We start from the raw sequence: 21,181 nt of genomic DNA, 5'->3' as shown, positions 1-21,181 counted from the left end.
CAGAGCTATTGTATGTTGGTATCGTTTCGTTATTTTTTCCTTCATGAACTATGAATTACTTTGGATCCAGTCTTTTACCATACGATATTGAAATTTCAACAGGATCTATACCAGCTCAAAAAATGAGGCCCAGATTTTTATTATTTTAATATTATTAATTCTTCTGGTAACACCTTTACTTTGAATGTCAGTTAGACCTGCCATTCCCAAAATTGACATTAACGAAATTTTTGTGAAGTTGGATATAAAATCAGAAAATAAGTTTTGTTATGGTATAATATTATAGTTTGTTCGAAATGAAAATTTACATGGTATCAAAGTAAAGTATAATTTCTTAATATACACTGACCATTTTTTATATTTTTTATCAAAATTTCAGCAAAAGCTAATCATTCAAGTATAAAGAATGTGCTAGAAAGGTACCGAAGTTTTGTAAATGCTCGATAACAAACGAAAATGTCGTTTCATCATTTTACTGACAACGCAGATTCATCGTAGTTGATGACGAATAAACAAAGACAGGAACGTAATTATTTTGCAACATAAAGTGTATATAAGTGTTAACAAGTATTTGTCGTCATCACTATTCTGTTACGCTGGAGGTACACCACAATTAAAATAAACTAATTTTTTTATTAAATAGTACAATGGAATTCCCACACATTGGAAAGAATTGTTCTTATAAATCCTGTAATAAATTAGGTAAGTATTATCTAAACAAATATTCTTTCGTAGTTTATGTTATTAATTTAAAAAAAACGGTACTCTCACCAAAAGTAAAAACAAAAGCATCCGAATTGACCCGTATACGTTGTACTGTTTTTAAAAGGTATAAATAATCGAAACAAAGTTCATTTTGACAGTCACCTTTCTCGTTATGAAATGAATAGCATGCTAGTTTTATATATTACATGTTTCCGGGTTTCCTTTCAAAAGGTAAAGCTTATTTGGCTGAAGATGAGTCATAGAATAAGTAATAAAATGTTGCCTTTTTTACAGATTTCCTGCCCTACAAATGTGGAGCTTGTAAAGAAGTGTTCTGGTAAGTGATTTTGAGGTCAAATTTTGTATTTGTACTTGTTTCAAACTGTGGAATGCAACCTTGCATTTAATATCCCTAAGACTTATTCATTAAATTGTTAACAGTACATTTAAATGTACTTAACCAAATTTGTTTTTAAGAAAATAAATATCAAATTATATAGGACACATATTATCCTCTCTTAATATCAAACAGATAAAAAGTTAAGTTATGAAAGTTATTTAAAAATACCATCACTGTTATATCGGCTTGCTTCAATTAAAATATATTGTCAACTGCAGGAAGGCCATACACTACTATGCCCTGTTATATAGAAGGGCAGGATATGGATGGCTCAAGCTATACTTAATTTATAAACAATGCGGCAGTGGCATTTTATTAAAATTTTACTAGCTACAGAACTATTGTGCTGGTATCGTAAAAAAAAAGTAGTAGGAATATATAGTTCTTTTATTTCCAGACTGTTTTATTCCTAAACCATGTCTACCAAGGTTGATATTAACTAACTTCTTAAAATAATAATTATTCTAGTTCTGACCACTTTGCATATGCAAAGCATGACTGCCCCGAGCCCAACACGCGTGACGTGCAGGTGCCGGACTGCCCGCTGTGCGGCGCGGCGGTTCCGGGCCGGCGCGGGGAGCCGCCCGACGTGGCGGTGGGCGCGCACATCGACAACCAATGCACATCCGACCCCGCCAGGGAGCGACGGAAAAAGGTACGTCTACACAACACACATAGAGCAATTAATGTTACCATACCAAATGATTACATTCATTAGTGTGCGAGGTGAATTTTTCACGAGGAATGCATAAGTGCTTACCTCAGTAAAGACTTGAAAAATGTTACTTATTGCTTAATGAATTATTGGGTAATATTTTCTTCAATCGGGCCATCAGGAAGATAATTGAAAAACACTACTAATAATATTTTGCCTTAATCTGAAGAATAAAAATTAACAAACATTAACTACTGTAAAGTTCAGCATTAAGCACTGAGACAAAATCATACATAAAGTGACATAACAGATAACTTAATTCACAGTATTTTAAAGAAAAAAAATATATTAATCATGAAACAACATCCCCATATTGCAGAGGTGTATGCTAAAGCTAGTAAGTACTATGTATTATAAATATTATTGTTAACTTGTTTCAGGTGTTTACAAACCGGTGTTCCTTCAAAGGATGTAAGACGAAAGAAATGGTGCCACTAGTTTGCGGTGAATGTGCACTCAACTTCTGCCTTCGACATCGGCATGCAAGTGATCATGCTTGTGATGGAAAACTGGCTGCCAAGAAACGTGCCGCAGCGTATGTATTGAATTATATCATTGATACGGGTTCTGCCTATATTCGTCCAGATGAACTTGGTCTTCTAGCTCATTAAGTAAATTATAATAGTGGGACTCTGCTATCCTTAAAGAGTCTAATTTTGGTATGGTAAAGGCAGTCAAACTTATTATTTTGATATTAACACTAATGTCGTCAGTTTGACTTGAAACAAATGCAACAACAGTGCTGTAGCTAGTTGCACACAATTTTCATTAACCATGCTTACATGCGAATTTACAGTTGCATCTGTCCTAGAGAGGCTAAAAGCATTGCCTTGCCGTCCATTGCATTGCCAGGTTAAATAGCGTTATCTATCACTAGCTTTTCGCCCGCGGCTTCACCCGCATCGAGGTCGGTTATATCGCGTTTCCAAGAGAACTCTTTGAAAGTCCGCAATAAAAACTATCCTATGTTCTTTCTCAAGGTCAACTCTATCTCTGTACCAAATTTCATTAAAATCAGTTCAGTGGTTTAGACGTAAAAGCGTAACAGACAGACGTCTGTCTGACAGACAGAGTTACTTTCGCAATTATAATATTAGTAGGGATTGTAACATGCGATGCCTCAAACCCCTGATATGCATTGCAGGTATTGCAGCACAAAGCATTATTGCAACCATTCTTGTTTTACAGAAACGCCGCTATGTTAAGACTAAAAGCAGCTGAGAGTAGAGCGAATCAAAACCGTACTCCGGTAGCGGCACCCGTGTCCACATTCTCAGAAGTACAAGGAAACATGGTTAGTAATCTTGTTTGTTTTCTTTTTAACTAGCTTGTTAAAAATAATCTTGTTTAGAAATCAATAGAGACAGTGACTTATTTTTTGGTTTTTTAGTTCTTGGATTGTTGTTTTGGTTTTTATGAATAGTATGAGGTAAAAGAAACACAATCAGCCTAGCCTGTTGGTCTAGTGGTTGGTGACCCTGAGTGCTATAGAGGACGGAGGTCGTGGGTTCGATTCCCACCCAGGACAAATTTTATGTGTTGAGCACAATCGTTTGTTGTGTCTGAAATATAGAATAAGAGTAATAAAGAAACATATAGGTATGTTTATCAGTTGCCTAGTACTCATAAATATAAGCTTAGTTTGAGACTAGATGGTGTTGTGTGAAAGTTGTGGCATATTATATTCTTTTAATAAATAAAATATATTTTTCGTTGCAGACTGAGGACGAAGCGCTCGCGCACGCGCTAGCCCTTTCCCTCCAAGATCAAAATGGTAGCCTACAAAACGCGTCCCGAGACAACCCATTCGGGCGCGCCCTCTCGCGGCAGCGCGTCGGCGGTGAACCCAACTCCAGATGTTCGTTGTCATAGCAACGATTTGGAAAACAATCTTATATATACCTTGCTTGACGCACGACACCGCGGGGCACCTCACTTACGGTTACTTTCGCCTAACGGACGAAAACGCGGTTACTGAATATTGGTTCTATAGAAACCTAGACCGTCTAGTCTAGAAATCTATAATGTGTTGAACATTTCAATGACTCCTGAAAAGTAAATATCCTTATGTACACCTTAAAATTGTTATCTTTCGGCAGATTGAGTGTAAACTTGTTATTACATGTAAATTAATTTTGTTGCTAATTAAGTAACATCCAAATAACTCGGTCCGATGTCACTTCTTATGTGCAGTTATACTGACAACTTGACAAGTATTTTTTACAGCATAGATCTTGATTTCGTTCGATGATGAATATTTTGAAAAAATTATCAACCTTTGATGAAATATTCCAACATACATATACATTGGACGTCTTTTCAATTGAGGAAAATTTTGAATGGAACAGCATAAATTAGAAATAATGAGACTTATTATTGTTATAACATAATATTATAAGTAATTAATACACGGATTGCGTTTAATACCAATTTATTGCGTTGTCATGCCAATTTTAGGTTTCAAGATATTTACAAACATATCTCGTTAACCTGAAATAATATGATAACGCGTGTTTAATGGAATAAAAAAAACTATTATTTGTTCTGTTTCCGTTAATTAACAGTTATTGGTATCAACAAGTTCGGTATATAAAGCTAAAAGAAAATATATTTATGGATAATCGGTTTGTAATCAATTGCTTATTAACTTTTTCGGTCACTGTTACTTCATTGAACCAGATTCGTATTTGAATACTGTTAAAATATTATGGAAAGTATATTGAATAATACAGTTTCCTCATGAGATAGGTTTTCGATATTAGCTTCATGCAAAATGACTGACACTATTGAATTTAATTCAATCATATTTTACAAATTAACGACACAAGTGTTGATGTCCAGTCACTCTTATTAAATGTTTATTAAAGCACTATAAAAGACATTTTGTGAATTTCTAACTTAAATTATTTGTGTATTTGTAACTTGCATCTTAATTATAAAGCTTTGTTGAAAGTAAACTATCTTATCATTCTTGGGCTGGCGTACGAGTTTCATGCCTGAAAACCTATTGAAAATGGTGTAGCAAGGCAAAACCTTCCTTGGGTAACTTGCTTAGGCTACATAGCATCAAATATTTTATTTCAATATCCATAAAATGACGTTCGTTTGACTCATGGTATAATAATACGCCTTAAAGATTATTGTGTTCTAGATTTGATAACCATATACTTTTTTTAATTTGAGTTTTTTTCCATACCTTGACAAGATAGCTTTATTACATCTTTAGGGTTTGTGTAAAGCTAAATATGTAGAAATTAACTAGTAATGAATCGTTGACCAAATGACAAGAAACAATTATCTCGGCATGATTTAAAATATTGTTAATTGTATATTTCAAGCTCATGTATCTACGCACACAACTACTATAAACTCATCAACAAATTTCATAAATTTGCTTGTACAGTGTTCTGCTATTATTAAGTCGAATATTAAGTTTAATATATTCAATATTTTTGAGATAAATGTTAAGAAAATAAATAATATACATGTATGTAAGCTGTTTTATTTGTTCTGTCTTGTAAAACTATCGCATTAGGTAACGAAAAAAATCTTGATGTACCTTTTTATTATAAAAAAATATATATAGTGGCCATAATAATAAATAAACGGTACACATTTTTAGTACATGAAAGAAAAACATTTTTTAAATAACATTTCGTTTATTAATAACAATGAACATGCATAAAAATATTGCATCAACAATATCACAGAGAACAGGAAAATTTAGTGTAAAAATATACTTTAAATTTAGATACCTACTTACCATATGAATGTTTTTATTGATCCCTCATATATATATTATTATAATTAAAATTAGGTAATTATTTTTTATTAATATAATTTCCTTTAAATGAGTCCTATACAAATTAATTATTATTCTTATTAATTTGGTACTAATATTCTTTTGGTATAAAGAATAAGAAAAAAAAGCACAAGTGCCTAGGACCTTTGGTACATTGCTTTAAAAATATATCCAATATTTTGAATAAATATAAGAATTTGACATGGTGGAACTTATTTAATAGTAATGCTAACGAAACAAAACACCATGTAGGTACATGTAAATAATGTCTATATATGAGAATAAAGACCCGCACCTCACATATTTTGATAGGAAAGCACATAAGCATTATAATAATTAAAAATAAACAAACTTTTTAGTATTGGTCGAGTCGAGCTGTGTGATTTGAAGAATCTTAAAAAAAAGGTATCCTTAGGTGTAATAATATTAACTGTAACACAATAACCATTTCGTTTATATGATGAGACCTCGTTTGTATTGCGTTGCCTCTTGAAGGGTCGTACGAGTTTAATAAAATTGAATTACTAATCATCCCTTATTTTTAAATTACCCATTAGCTTCAAGAAGATTATCAGAAACACGTTTGGTTGGTTCGCCCACAGAAGAAATATTTAATATAATCTTATATGTTGTCTCTGTTGCACGTTTACCTTATAATTAGAGAGACGGCATGAGTCTTAACGGAGTCTTGAATTCAGGGCCCCGATTCTGCTATCTACAACGGCCGATGAAAGAATGTCAATTGGATTAAATTTGAAATTATTCCTTTTCTCTTAAGCATTTTGGCAACACAAATTAGAAATTCATTGTATTTACTGATTTTCCAGTCATTGCGTTTGAAAAATGCTTAGAATAGGACAAATAGTACCAATTTAATCAAATTTCCATTAATTCATCGGCCATTGTAAATAGCAGAATTGGGGCCCAGTCGTTTAAGAAAGTATATTCGATTTCTATAGATTGCTAAGAAGAGCTTTATTATGCAGAGTTCTGAACTTGTGGTTATCATTCAGGTAGCTTGTGATGAACTCTGGTGGGTTCCTGGTCAGGAACAATTCCATGCTCATGTACCTAGCTGCTGTCAGCCTCTTTCGTTCTGCGTTCGAACGACAAAGGTTCTTATGCGCATGCGCAGCGAAGCCTGATGCAGCCTTTTCAACTAGCTTCTGTGTCACGTGTTGCTTAGGGTCATCTTCTAATGGTGGCTAGAAACATTATTATTATTAATTTAGTATTATTATTTTTTGAATTAAAGATACAAAAGAAAACTCGTTCTATGTATCAGATTTTTTGTTGCCAGACTGTTATTGATCGTGAGTAAAGAGTCATTTTGCGGAATTTAATAATTCATAATCACATGTCTCTGTCATTTTTCTAATTAAATTCGTAAGCAAAGCATTTTAAGGTATACTATTAATATGGAGCTTTAATCGTAGTTAGCTTGCTATTTTCTAAACTAAAGAGTATTGCCGATAGAAATCATAAAGACGTTAAAGTCTTCGTGCTATGAAAACTTACGGAAAAACGAATCCACTGCCAGATCTGGTATCTAGATATCTCGGCTGTCGCGGAGTCTTCAACATTGCCGCTATAAAAGAAATGCCCGATGCCCGCTAACCAGTAGTAAATAAAGAGGATGGATATAGCTACATTGTGCTTCAGGCCTTGTACCGTTACTCCGTCGCGTGGGATAGACAACAAGTCCTCTGCTGTTATGTTCACATCGAATTGTCTTGATATCTGATTTGGTGTCGCACCGCTTTTCTTCCAGAGCTACAACAGAAATACAAATATACCGTAAGACGGGGTGAAGAGACTTTCAAGGGGCGAATAGAAAATAGTGTTTTTAGGCGGTTACATGCGTTTGCTAACAAGAAAATGCTTAAACACAATTATTTTATTAACAGTTTGAGAATTTCATATAATCTTTTTATTTTTGCTTGTTAAACGTTCAAATTTTGATAAAAACTCTGTTTCTTTCCACCCCGCTTTACCGTACTGTCTTTAACTGAGGGTAGACGGGGAAATCTCCCACCTTTTTAGAGAATAAATCAGGTAGTATCAGACATCGTTTTTCCGTGAAACGTATAGCAATTAATTCCGCACCAAGGTTTTAGATCTAGCTAGTCTAAAGTAGGTATTTGCAGTGCCGTATTATCCATAAGGCACCCCACTATGACCAGGGGCCCACCACCAAAGTAGGCATCTAAAAAAAAGCTCGATAAATTTTTCACTGAATGAAAATAACTTGAACCTAGGGGGACCCACCTTTCTCCTTTGTTGCCTCGGGGCCACTGGGCCCCTAGATCCGGCCCTGGGTATTTTTAATGTGCAGAAAACTGAGCAACACATGCTTATTTACTTTCAATGAGCTTATGAGCAACAATATAAAGAATTAAGTTAAAATCATTTACATGAGTGTGCAACAAATAATAATGACATACTTGGAATCATATAATTTTCCTATCTTAAACTGCAATAAAATAAATACTCATTCGACTAAAAAGTCTGAAACCTTCCATTAATCTATTGCTTTCAGTAAATAATCAATTTACCGCCATTTCCTGAATCGAGCGATTACCACGGTCTGCTTGAATTAATATATTTTTTGTCCATTTAATTGATTCTTAAATAATCTCTGGTTTCTGAAAGTCTTAACTTCCTTATTTAGTTATTAAGAGATGTTGACCAGTTTATATCTGCATGGCAAAAGATCAGCCTTATAATATATTACTAACTTACAAGACAAATATCTTACTTCTCTGATCAGATATCAGCGTTTTCTACACCACAGTGTAGATAGGAAATCATTTGGAAGGAATGGAGGTCGCAAATAATGGAGTAACCACAGTCTAACCTCATGGCAAGTGCTGTCCAAATTCTTATCTATAGATAAGAATTTGGACACAAGTTTAGGTGAATGTGTTTCTTAACAGATTTTTGACTGACTATGACTGATTATCTACTAGTTATTTAGCGCTGACACGCAGAGTCGTGGAAAATTATTTACTGTTAGAGCTTCAGCTTACTTTTTGTTTTGCCAATAACAAGGCATCAGATTGATGAAGGGAATGACTATGAATGTAGTAAGAATAGTCAGCAACAAAATTCCGGACCAAGCAGATTTATAAAGTACCAATACTTGTACCTTTACTTGTAAAGCCTGTCTTGTTGCTTAATATGAAGTAAAAGTACGACTCAATGAATTAAATTGTGTTGTCTTTTTTATAATCTACCGTCTTTTGTTGTTGACCGTGCCTAATTTTTTTACGAACCTCGTTAACATATGGCACTACTCTCGAATCGTATACCATAAATCCATCCACGCCATTTTCTATTTCTTTCGTTTTCGCAGTCAGTATCTTGGTTATTATTGCTTTAGACCTGAAAATAGACGTGTTTTTTTGTAAATGGCCCGCTGGTAGAGGTGAACTGATTCAAAGAAAAAGCTGGACCGGCTGGAATGGATGAATGTATTGCGCAGAAAAAAAATATTTTTAACAGAGAAAACAGTTTCTAATTATTTATTGAGAAGGATATCGTTGGCAGAGTCGTCCCCAGCGAAGGTATAAATATGGGATGTTATTGGACAATCTTGTCAAATATACAAGACGCCAGATTTTGCAAAAGATTCATGATAAAGAAGTTTGGAAGAAAAAGCGGGAGGTCTTTGCCCAGTAGTTTTTTTATAAAGTCTACTGTGGTCCACTGCTTGGAAAAGGACTCCCATAAATAATTCTTCTATTAATAATTCTCTCTGTTCGCCGCCACTAGGAACCAGCCCAGCGGCAAGGGTAACAAGCCAGTAACATAAAAAAAATCTTACTCTCTATCAGTACCATCGGAGCCAGGTTTGAGCATGGAAGCCGCCATGCCACCAGTGGCTGGCGCGCCTCTAGCGTGGCATGTGCTAACCACAAGCCTCAGATAACTGTTCAGGAAATGACGGTCCATGTTCACGTACTTGTTTCTATCTGGTAGCAGAAACTCTTCACGATCACCTGAAGCATAGAATATTATATTATGAAGAAATAAAAAAATTAAGAAAAAAATGTTTTTTTCAACATAAATATTTACCAAACTTGGAAATGATTGAAGCGCAGTAATCCCATATTCCGCAGTTAAGGCCCAAGGAGTGATCCTTCAGGGCATATAAAATTTCGTCTAGTTCAAAACTAGATATAATATTTTCAATTAAAACACATGCTTTTATTGTGCCTTGTGGAAGGCCAAGTTCATTTTGTGTCCAGACAAATATCTCATTCCACAATTTTGCTTCAGATGCTCCTTCTAACTTAGACAAGTAGAAATAAGGACCGCTGTTCGCTTCAAAGAGTTTTTTCGCATTGTGGTACATTAAGACCGAAAAATCAACTAATGGACCGATTGCTTCTTTGCCATTGATCTAAAATATAAAAAGAAATTCTTATTTATTACTATTAATAGTTTTCAAGATCATTCAATTAACAGCAAGTATTAGGATTAAAATTACATTCAATATATTATTATAAGCATATGTATTGTGTCAGAATAATTTAATTAATGCAATTACCAAAATGTTATGTTCTATCATATTCCATGCTCTTGGTCGCAGCATCAATACTGGACAAGTTGTGATAGTCAGTGGTGTCCCAGGAAGTTTCCCATTGACAGCCAGCTTTATATTGTAGTATGCTTGCAACTGGTTCTTCCATGTAGGACAGTGGCCATCATCAAAGTCCACTTGTATGCCTTGGACATCCTCATTAAGAGCAGACACAAAGTGAGCTGTGTTTGATGCAGAAACATCTCCGAGGTCTAAGTGGCGGTTCCTATAATGAATTTTTGATGTTTGAACGAGGACTTTGAGAATAGTGCTCTTTGCTGATGGTCCAATCTTACTTGGGCCTTCAGCAAATAGCTACAAAATATTGCCGTCTCTGTCTCACATAACAAGGAAGATAACTAAGCTTTTGTACAATAAAATATCATTTGCCATAATGCAATGTTTTTGAAATAGAACTTATATATACATTGTTGAAAAATAAAGATTTTTAATAATGGTCTTCAATCATTAATCCTATAAAACAGAAAAGAAATTGTATATTATAAAATTACACTTTCTAGTATATTTTAAGGTTAACAGCTATCAGTTGTTCCTATTTAATTAATATTCAATTTTGTATCAACATTATATAATTCAATCAACCACTGTTATAGCTAAATAAAGGGCTGGTTGATCAACTCTGCAATAAGTATATGAAACAATATAAATTTATTTATGACTTTAATATATGCTGCAATAAAGCTGATATAGAATATAGATTAGAGCACAATTAGATGATTGTAGACAGTAAATTTATATGCGAGACTTACTGCAATCTCGACGGCAAAGGAGCCACTTTCCAAGTCTTATCACTCCTTTCCGAAGACTGTTTGAAGTTCAAAGTCGAAAGTGCCTGTATTGATACTGTTCGCCGTAACCTTTCTTTAAAAAGCTGCTCTATTTTCACATCAAACTCCTTATGCAAACGATATAAAAAATCAACAGCCTCATCGTTAAATATTGTTTTCTGAATATCTTCAAATTTTGGCGGTGCCGATTGTAAAAAAATAACTTTGCTCATTGTTTTACTATGTTATAGAATATTTAAAAAACTATGTGAGATACTCGACGTTGCTGTCTTTATTATCTCAATAAAACGATACGACTGATCTCGTACATCGTCAACATCGTGAACCGGCTTGGTATTTGTTTCTCTTATCAATTTCTTTATCAACAAGTTTTTGTCTCAGTCTCAAGTCTCAAGTTTGACAAGTTTCTGACGTTTCTATCCATTTTCCATATTATCGCTTTGAGTGTTGCGTTTTTGAGGAATGAAACATCATAATGTGGAGCCGGTCTTCGATTAATTCTCTTGTTGAAACCATAAAAAATTATTTAAGATAAATATCTATGCAAAATATGACGTACTTATTTATTAATTTCTTTACCCTAAGATAAATCATACCCGTACTTTTCATAAAAAACTAGTGCAAGAAAATTAGTGTATAGTTATTTACATAGTAATATATAATAATAAAAAAAATGTTTATTTCTCATTATCACACAATGTTACAATACTTATTTTGTGTACTAAAATAGACACTGGTGTCTGTGATAGGTAAGACCTGTGTTACAGATCACCAGGCTACCCTCCGAGGAGACAATGTCGTTTATTCCTACATCTTATTAATTATTTAACAAAATGTGAAATAGCCTAATTTATAACTTATTATGAGATCAACAATTTAAACATAAAACTTAAAATTAAACTCTATATAAAATAATAGTAGAATTATAATAAAATTATAATTTACATAAAAGAAAAATGTTTACCCCTCCTGCCTAATGTGAATGCTTTTTTTTATAAATCATTAAATTTCCATGACCCTCAACAAAACTTCAAAATTGTTTTAATAAGTTAAAGTTCTGAAATTATTTGGGAAGTGGTTTCAAGTTTTATGTAAGTATTTTCTTTTTCAACATCCACTTGCTACGTGCCCACTTTAGCTCACAGTTAGCATTGCTATCAACATCCATGTGTAATGAATTCTCTCAATATTCGTGTTACTATTCGGGAAATTATTAAAACTGCTTACTTGAAAATATAACAGTTATATTATTCACATTCATAAATTACAACTTTTTATCTCCTTCCACGAGATGTCCGATCAGAATGCCTTTCTTCTTCTTCTCTATTCAAAATTCCCGCCCAGTCACATTTTTCTCGACCGAACATCATAGACTAACGAAATAATGACATTCTGCCTCTTTTAACAAACTAATACTTTTTTTTAATAAATAAATATAATTTAACATAACAAATTTATTAAAAACATGTTAAATAATTATAAATTCATTACACATGTATCTTCACCCTGCAGGGAAACATTTTGATGCAGAAAAGCGATTTTACCGGAGGTGTTTTTCTTAAGGAATGATTTAAGTAGAGCTGGTTGCAATTAATAATTACTTTCAGTAGTGGTCGGGGTTATAAATATGATCGGTTTTTACTTCTTCCTAGAATTTATAGATTCATAATAAATTATTCGAAATAGATTCTATCTAATACTGCAGTCAGGAAGGGTCCATGACTTTTAAGCCCCGGTCAAGTGTCAACTCGCGAATGTACATCGAAGTTGTTGAATCACGCGAATGACATTGACAGTGACAATATATGCAATCAAAATATAGAACCAAATTTACCTAATATGTGCGATATAAAAGTTATTTTTGTATTTATAAATTATTTAAGTCTATATTCTCGTTAAATCATAAATAGATTTATCATCTTACTGTCTAAATACTACAAAAGATGGAGTTTCCTACATTAGGCGGACACTGTCAATATCAAGACTGTAACCAAATCGACTTTTTACCAATACAGTGTAAATGTGGGAAAGTTTTTTGTCGACAGCATTATAACGAGCACAGTCTCTCTGGAGAGTGTAAGTTGGCGCCAGAACCAAAAGAAGTTAATCTTAAACATGATGGCCAAATATTCAGGTGCTCAGAAAAAGGGTGTAAAAAAGGAGATCTGCCGGAAATGTTATGTTCGAAATGTAACAAACACTATTGTGTTGAACACAGGTTTCACCCGTAAGTGTCTTCAATATACCGATTTCATTTTTACTACTTTTTATTTATAATGATCGAGATAGATAGATAGTGTGATAGAAAACGCATCATGCGCTTGTTAAGAAGTTAAGAATACAAATTTAAAGTTACATAATGGAATACAGAATTTAAGTTCATTGTAATTTAAAGCATAAATATATTTTTTTGTAGTTCCTGCCCTGAAATAGATGATGAAACAATGGCTGCAAAAATAGAGCAGTTTGAGGCACCAAGGAGAATGTATCACGAGGCCAATAAACATCTTCAAGAGAAGGTAAAACTTATTCAATGTTATTTTCTGCAGCCAATGCAAATGAATTATCATATGTTTATGTCCAGCAGTGAACTTTGAGCGGCTGAATTGATTGAATGTATATCCTAAAAATACATGTACATAAATGATCTCAGTGATATAATAATACAAATATGACAGACCTATAAAGTTATACATAAATCTTCCTGCATCTAATAAATGTTTTATTTCAACTTTGTTAAAGATTGTCCTACTCCTTGAATACAGGAGCTAAAAATTGACTTTGTATTGTTTTTATGTTAAAGAGATGCTTACCTTCCAGTCCAAATTTGTATTTTTTTTAATTGTGAATCAATATCAATAACTCTCACATCTTTTCTCATACTAATTTTACAGATCACAGAAAACATCCGCAAGGCTCTACAATCCTCAAAAAAGGTTCAAACTGCCTCAAAGGTGCATCTTATGAGAATAAAATCAAAAGCAGTTGGACCTAAATCTGTCTCCCCACTGCTGAGGGTATTCTTCTCCATCAAAAAGCCAGTGGACATGAAACCAAAACCTATTAGAATAGTAAAAGAAGAGGATAGTATTACAAAAATTGAAACAGTGGCATTGGACCCAGACATAAAAGACACAATAGCAGTATTTATTTGCTCAAAATGGAGGTTAGGCAGAGCAATAGACAGTATCTGTGACTCATGTAATATAAAGAATGATAACAACAGAGTTAGTCCTGTGAAGCTGAGGCTTTTTAGACAATTGGATAACTATTGTATAAGTCCTTTAAAGATGGATGTTGAAATATCTGAACTGCTGAAGACTGAGGTTCTTACTGAAGGAGATAAGCTTGTTGTAGAGTATATAGATAGCAATGTACTAAATGACTTAGATGAACATGCTCAGTTGTTTCTAATCTAATCAATAAATCATTTATGTATGAAGTTTTTCTTTTTTTTGTACTGCTGAAAATTTAAACTCCGTCACGAAAAATTCTCGAGTGTACTAAACTGAAATCCTCTGAAACGGCTTTCTGACCAATTGTGAGAAGCAGGTAAGTTGTTTTGTTCATACCCTCATTTTTATTCCCTAAAACTCATTTACACATTTGCTGGGACAGCTAATATTTATTAAAAAGATATAATAAACTAGCTGTTGCCCGCGACTTCGCCCGCGTAGTTTAGAAGATATAAGTTATGATTTATATCTGCCCAGTTTCTTTCCACATTTTCTATTGTATCTTCGTTCCTATTAGTCGCAGGGTGATGGTTTATAGCCTAAAACCTTCCTCGATGAATGTTTTATTCAACGCAAAGAAATTTTTCAATTTTATATATAGAATATAGATTATTTTTGTTGTTTTGTATTGTACTGATACTTAAAATAATATTAAAAGTGCGTCCAAAAGGCAAGCTTAACCCAGTAGTGTATATATTAATATATTATAAGTTTATCAAAATAATTATATTTGACAAATAGGCATCTTCACAATTTTAATGAAACTTTCCTGCTTTGTGTTTTCATTTAGTGGTGTGATTGTAAAAATACTTTGTTATATAAGTAAATAAAATACTGTATAAAATAAAAAGAAGAACTTTTATCGGTAGATTTAACTTAAAAAATCATACGTCATCATGGCAATCGAAAAATATCTTATTTATGAATCCAAACACCATTTTTTTTGGGAAATAAAAGGAAAGGATTTATTTTTCAATACATATTGAACATTTATTTTATTTATTTCATTTCCATGGCCCACTTTATAGATCTTTATTATTTATTTATATTTCGTTATCTGTATTCTCTCGTATCAAAGTCTACAGAATTACAACGTCTGTGGAGTACTATGCACTCTGTAGTTATAAAATGGTTTTAGTAAATTATATCTGTTGTATGAGGTTGTATGGTTGTAGCACAGCTTTTGGTTATAATCAAGTTATATATAAGTTGAGTTAAAAACTTTAAGCCGCATTGAGTTCATAGATTGCAAAGATAAGTGTAAGAACTACGACCTGACGCGGTTGCATTACGTGGCGCTTGTGTTACAAAGTTTTCGTGAAGTTTTAATTTGTTTCTGTGATATAAAACATGGAGGACTTGGCTGATGAAAACAGTGAACAACAAATAGAAGTTAAATTTAAACCGAAAAAAAGGAAAAACATCCGTCAACGTATTAAGCAAGATGATGATTCGGAAGACGAACAATACATTTTATCTAAATTGGAAGAAACGAAAGTCTTGCAGAAACTTCGAGAAAGACCCAATGGAGTTAGTGTAGTAGCCTTGGCGACTGGTCAGAAAACTACATTAGAAGAAGAAATTACTTGCAAAGACCCATTCAAGGTAAAAAGTGGTGGTATGGTTAATATGCAAGCATTGAAAAGTGGTAAAGTCAAGCAAGTTGATGACGCTTACGATACAGGGATTGGAACACAGTTTTCCGCTGAGACTAACAAACGTGACGAAGATGAAGAAATGATGAAATACATTGAAGAGCAACTGGCTAAGCGTAAAGGTATGTTTAGAGACTATGAATTATGATAACTATACCTACATGCAAAAATACATAAATAGTAATCTAGTCTCTTTCTAGTAGGCGAAAATATCTGTTCATATTCATTTCAAAATGCAATCTCCATAACAACAGCATTCTGGCAGTTGCAGTTGCTTTGGTTGCAATTTTTGCATTCTTTCGCGATTAAACTGTAATGAATCCGGTAATAATTCAGGTTATACCAGGTTTCTGTCTGAATCTGTCCTGTGGTTTTTGTGTGGAAGATAAACAAACATCTATAAGTATATACAATATGTTTTTTGGGTACAAGTTTGAGCCTTTTACCCATTTTATGTTGTACTTTAAATTAGTATGTTTGGTCAATTCGTTAAGCAAGCATTTGTTGGTACTGAGCAGTGAACTTTAAAATCTAACCTGAGCAACATTTAGTTTAAATATTTTTGTGCAATGTAAATGTCTATACTAAAGTTTTATTATATGTTCCTTTATTTCTTACAGAGGGTCATCACCAAGATGTGAAAGAATCTGAACACAATGATTCTTTAAAATATTTATCACCAGAAGAAGCCGCATTACTATCTCTGCCGGAACACCTACGAGTTTCATCAACACACAGATCTGAGGAGATGTTGTCCAATCAAATGCTGAGTGGAATTCCTGAAGTAGATTTAGGTATTGATGCTAAAATTAAAAATATTGAAGCAACTGAAGAGGCCAAAATGAAACTCTTGTGGGAAAGACATAACAAAAAAGATTGTCCTTCCCAATTTGTTCCAACTAACATGGCTGTTAATTTTGTGCAACATAACCGCTTTAACATGGATAGTGATACAGCCAAGAAAAGAAAAGCAGAAAAACCTGAAGTTATCAAGACTGAAAACAATGCAATAGAAGATAGTGTTGATAAAATAGTGAAAAAGGCTAAAGGCGAAAGGGCTACAGATGATTATCATTACGAAAAGTTCAAAAAACAGTTTAGAAGATATTGAGACAGTTGTTATGGTAAAATTATTTAATTTTTAGGCTACTAAGTAATAATTCATAAGCTTTTATGTTCATGCTAACATAAATCATCAGGTAGCTGCTGGTAGGCTACTAAATAATTATACTAAATAATTATACTAAATTAAAAAAAATAAACATTTTTTTATTATTTTTATGCCCATTGTGTTAGGTGTTCTGATCTTAGTCACTTTTTCAACTACTAGCATTATTTAGTTGGCACTGTTAATTGGTTTTAAACTTCGAAAGCAGTTGTTGAGCCCTTGTTAATCATAAATTATTGGTGCTGGTTGTCACTCTTTTGCTTGTTTATGTCAGTCTCTTGGTTTTTATGATGTTGGTCTTTTGCTTTTCTGGAAGCCTTGGTCGTTGTGGTGTCTATTTTTTTTGTTAAGGTGTCAGTCTCTTGGTTGTTAAGGTCTTTCGTTTATTGATCACTGAAATGGTTTTAAAATTGTGGTCTGAGATTGAGTTTGTTTTTACAAAAAGATAGAATTTAAAAACTGTTTTAAATTTTTAATGTGCAGCAAGGCAATGTCAACTTATTCAGTTACAAATAGCATCTTTAAATATATCAAACTACAATCTAATTAAACAAAAATTAAATATTTTTAAAGAAAACTACCTTTATTTAATAAACCAGATGAATTGTAACAAAAATAAATTATTGTCTGAGATGAAACTTATGAAATACTAAACTAGTAAAAATTATTGGTAATAGTTCAGCGTTCTTCTACAAATCGAATCGTGGTCAGCAGAAAAACAGGTAAATTTACTGTCATTCTTTTTCTAAAAAAATAAAAATATTTCTTTGATCAATTTCTATATTTTGCTCTTCTAGATTCCTGGTTGTTTTCTAAGACTTCGACGTCAAGCTAGTGCTAGTTGATCAGAAATATATCTATCAAGGATTGACCGGTCGATTAAAATAACAATACTTACGCAGCAGGACCAGGGGATGCAGGGGGACTGCCAAAATTTGTGCGGTCGAGGTAGACGGCTAATCGTACCTAAACAAGATGACGAAATTTTATAATACACACAAAAACAACCCCTCAAACACACACGAATAACAGTTCAATCACTTACGGTTCATGCTGGAGAGCGGATGTGGTAGCTTCTGAAGTCGTGGCCTCCAGTGTTGACTCCAGGAATGTAGACCAAGAACTAATTACAAAAATATATACACTGAAGTATATACGAATAGTCTGAATACTCTGAAACAACAAATATTTCACTGACCTTGGATGGTTAATATCGTCCCGATCCTGGGCCAAGCATCTTCGCTTTTTGGCATAAAGAGGAATTTCCAACAGGTTTCCTAGTGGTAACTCTTCTATCATACCAATGGTAATACTGCAATGAAAATACACGTAATAGATTTTAAAATAAATTAGGTAACAATAAAAATAAATACATAAAAATAAAAATATTACTCGTCTTGATCCAATGGACGGCTTTGGACTCCGCCACCTCTGCCACTTGCCTCATTAGCATGCACACCTCTACCGTGTCCACTTCTTGCACGTTCACCTCGACCACGACGCCCACGGTTCGACCCAACAGTCACAATGCCATCACCACTATATAGTAGTGGTGGGTCGTTAACGATTTTTGGGTTAACGCAACGAAGCCGTTAATTTTATCCTGTTAACCTGTTAAAAAAGCCGTTAACGTTATTAACAGGTTCTCATTAATGTAGCAGATTTGTACCAACGCAGCAGTTAATGGACGAAACTTTGTTCAAATTGAAAAAGGAGTTGATGTTACGTCGCGTACTGCTAAAACTATAACAACGTTTTCGTGTTTTTAAGTTAGCTTGTTTAAGTGACGAGTAAATTTTAAATAATGATTTAAGTCGTCATTTAAATGAAATAAACTTCCCTTCATACTTTTTCCAGGCTTAGGACTGGCTGGCGTAGTGGCGAAAAAAGATATAACATTACCAGGCGTATTTAAAAGTTTAATTCATTTTATGTACAGAATCATTTTATTTTTTTATATACATAATCATCTTAGTTATTTATATTGTTTTATTTCTTGCAATACTTTTTTTACTTTTTTTTTATCATTTTGTGCTATTTTTTATGTTTTGTTATTTTTTTTTTCATTTTTTGTATTTTTTTTATCATTTTTTGTTATTTTTTTTTTAATATTTACACAATCTTAATTTTATTTAAACCTATTAGGGTTCATATTCACATTTAAATACATCAATTTTTCGACTTTACTAGTCGTCAATCGTGTCCGGCGCTGATTTATAATAAGTCCAGTTTTTGAGAACATTCGCTCGCATGGTACTGACGTCGCGACGATGTTGCAGTGTTTAATAAATAGTTCTACTAAATTTGGGTACACGTATTTATGGTTTTTCCACCACTCCAAGGGGCAGTTCCATGCACCTGTAATGTTTTTCCTCGGAAGTAATTCGTCCGACAAAAACATATCTACTTCCTTAATAGCCGCAGAGACTGGTGTACCTTGGCTCTGACCTTGGCTTACTATCGAATCGAATATCTCCCAAGGACTTAATTCATCTCTCTCACTAGTATTGGATTCCGGAACGGTTTGTGCAGTATAATTATCTTTTTTGGAAATAATTCCTGCCACTAGGTTTCTAACTTTCTCCTTCGTTCTAACGGCTTCATTCCGATCGGAAAAAGCTTGAATTTTAAATCGGGGGTCCATAAATGTGGCTATTGACAAAGTTCCACTTTGTTCAATATTCTTGAACCTTTCGGTTAGGCCTGATTTCAATAATAGGGCTACATCAGACACTAGGCTTGACAAATCAGGTTTTGCTAATATTTTATTACAGGATTCAATAAGACATCGCGTCATAACAATGACATAGCTTCCTGTTAGATAGTTTTGTGCGCTCATCATGCTTGTTACTTCTTCAAACGGTCGTAAAATCTGACAAAGCTGTGACAAGGTAGACCATTCATCATTGGTGGCAGGTTTTTATTAACTAACGCTAGCGTCGAACGTACAGCCTCTTGCAATTCTATAAATCTTCGTACCATATAAAAAGTTGAATTCCACCTTGTTTCCACATCTTGTATTAAATGCTTTGGTGTTTGTTGTTGTTGCACTTGATACTTTGAAAGTCTCTCTGAAGAAACAGTACTTCTTTTGTAGTGTGCAACAATTGTCTTAACCTTTTCAATAAGGCCCTTTACCAATACTAGCGCATCATTAACTATTAAATTAAGGGTATGTGCGAAACAACCAAAGTGCTTCCACCCTAAGCCCTCTTTTATTGCTTTGACAACATTTGTCGCATTGTCACTGACCGCGAAATTTATTTTGTCTTTAAGTCCCCAATTATCAATTAATGCACTTATTTCATCGGCAATATTCGTAGCAGTGTGGTTACCAGAAAAATGGCAGCATCCCAATAATACCGTTTTAAATTCTAGGTCTTTTGTAATGTAGTGACCTGTCACAGCAATGTAGCTTTCCGTTACTCGTGACGTCCATAAATCTGTAGTTATACACATAGTCTGTACTTCTTCAGCAACTTGTTTTTTAATAATATGCTCCGTCTGCGTGTAAGCCTCTTGCAACAAAGAATTAGATAAGGTTTTTATAGTCGGCAATTTATATCCTGGTATCCATTGAGAGTATTTTATAAAAGAGCGTTCTTCTACCAAAGAAAAGGGATGAAATCCATCAATACATAGATCCAGTAAGTCGCGATCAATTTTTTTTTTCTGTTCCAAGCTTATTTTTTTATGAACATATGAGTCCAAAGCCCTTTGTCGCTTTGCAGCTGGTGGTGAATGAGATTGGCTGGATCTAATACTTGGCAAGGCCAAACTAGTACTTGGCTGGTTGGAACATGTAGCAGGCTCACCTTCATTTTCGACAGCGCTTGTTGATTCCGACACTCCTTTTTCCTCGGATACAAGAGACGTAAAAGTAGAAATATGTTTTCTTTTTAAATGACTTCTTAAATTTGAAATCGTTGTCTTATAACTTATTTTTTCCCTACAAATATTACATAAAGCTTTCCCACTCTCACTGTCCTTTTCATAATGACGCCACAATATACTTGTATTTTTACGTGCCGCTGCTGACATTTTGCAAATTAATTAGAATTATTTTACCTTTTAAAACAATTATTTATTTTTGTACACTTAACAAT

At 33.5% G+C, this 21,181-nt stretch overlaps 4 protein-coding genes across 4 annotated transcripts; 3 read left to right on the top strand and 1 right to left on the bottom strand.

Moving 5' to 3' along the window:
- The first annotated feature begins 373 nt into the window (after nt 1-373).
- LOC113500045 (AN1-type zinc finger protein 2A) lies at nt 374-5,310 on the top strand. The gene is made up of 6 exons (XM_026880705.1): nt 374-702; nt 1,000-1,042; nt 1,574-1,760; nt 2,201-2,355; nt 3,009-3,114; nt 3,540-5,310. The coding sequence occupies exons 1-6, from the start codon at nt 648-650 to the stop codon at nt 3,690-3,692; spliced, it is 699 nt and encodes a 232-aa protein (XP_026736506.1). The 5' UTR covers nt 374-647; the 3' UTR covers nt 3,693-5,310.
- Nucleotides 5,311-6,572: 1,262 nt separating this feature from the next.
- On the bottom strand, nt 6,573-11,420 carry LOC113500024 (malate synthase-like). The gene is made up of 7 exons (XM_026880669.1): nt 10,978-11,420; nt 10,175-10,433; nt 9,700-10,027; nt 9,449-9,623; nt 8,898-9,006; nt 7,141-7,395; nt 6,573-6,827 (listed from the first exon to the last, which is right to left on the bottom strand). The coding sequence occupies exons 1-7, from the start codon at nt 11,226-11,228 to the stop codon at nt 6,576-6,578; spliced, it is 1,629 nt and encodes a 542-aa protein (XP_026736470.1). The 5' UTR covers nt 11,229-11,420; the 3' UTR covers nt 6,573-6,575.
- A 1,354-nt stretch (nt 11,421-12,774) lies between these two features.
- Nucleotides 12,775-14,458, top strand: LOC113500129 (AN1-type zinc finger protein 1-like). The gene is made up of 3 exons (XM_026880811.1): nt 12,775-13,243; nt 13,433-13,535; nt 13,911-14,458. Exons 1-3 carry the CDS (start codon nt 12,960-12,962, stop codon nt 14,433-14,435), a joined length of 912 nt encoding a protein of 303 aa, XP_026736612.1. The 5' UTR covers nt 12,775-12,959; the 3' UTR covers nt 14,436-14,458.
- An 895-nt stretch (nt 14,459-15,353) lies between these two features.
- On the top strand, nt 15,354-17,143 carry LOC113499926 (telomere length and silencing protein 1 homolog). Its single transcript, XM_026880530.1, has 2 exons — nt 15,354-16,029; nt 16,528-17,143. Exons 1-2 carry the CDS (start codon nt 15,603-15,605, stop codon nt 17,016-17,018), a joined length of 918 nt encoding a protein of 305 aa, XP_026736331.1. The 5' UTR covers nt 15,354-15,602; the 3' UTR covers nt 17,019-17,143.
- The last annotated feature ends 4,038 nt before the right edge of the window (nt 17,144-21,181 follow it).

This window comes from Trichoplusia ni, chromosome 13 (assembly GCF_003590095.1).
Source record: "Trichoplusia ni isolate ovarian cell line Hi5 chromosome 13, tn1, whole genome shotgun sequence".
Taxonomy (NCBI): Eukaryota; Metazoa; Arthropoda; class Insecta; order Lepidoptera; family Noctuidae; genus Trichoplusia; species Trichoplusia ni.
This window is presented reverse-complemented; position numbering and strand designations above follow the sequence as displayed.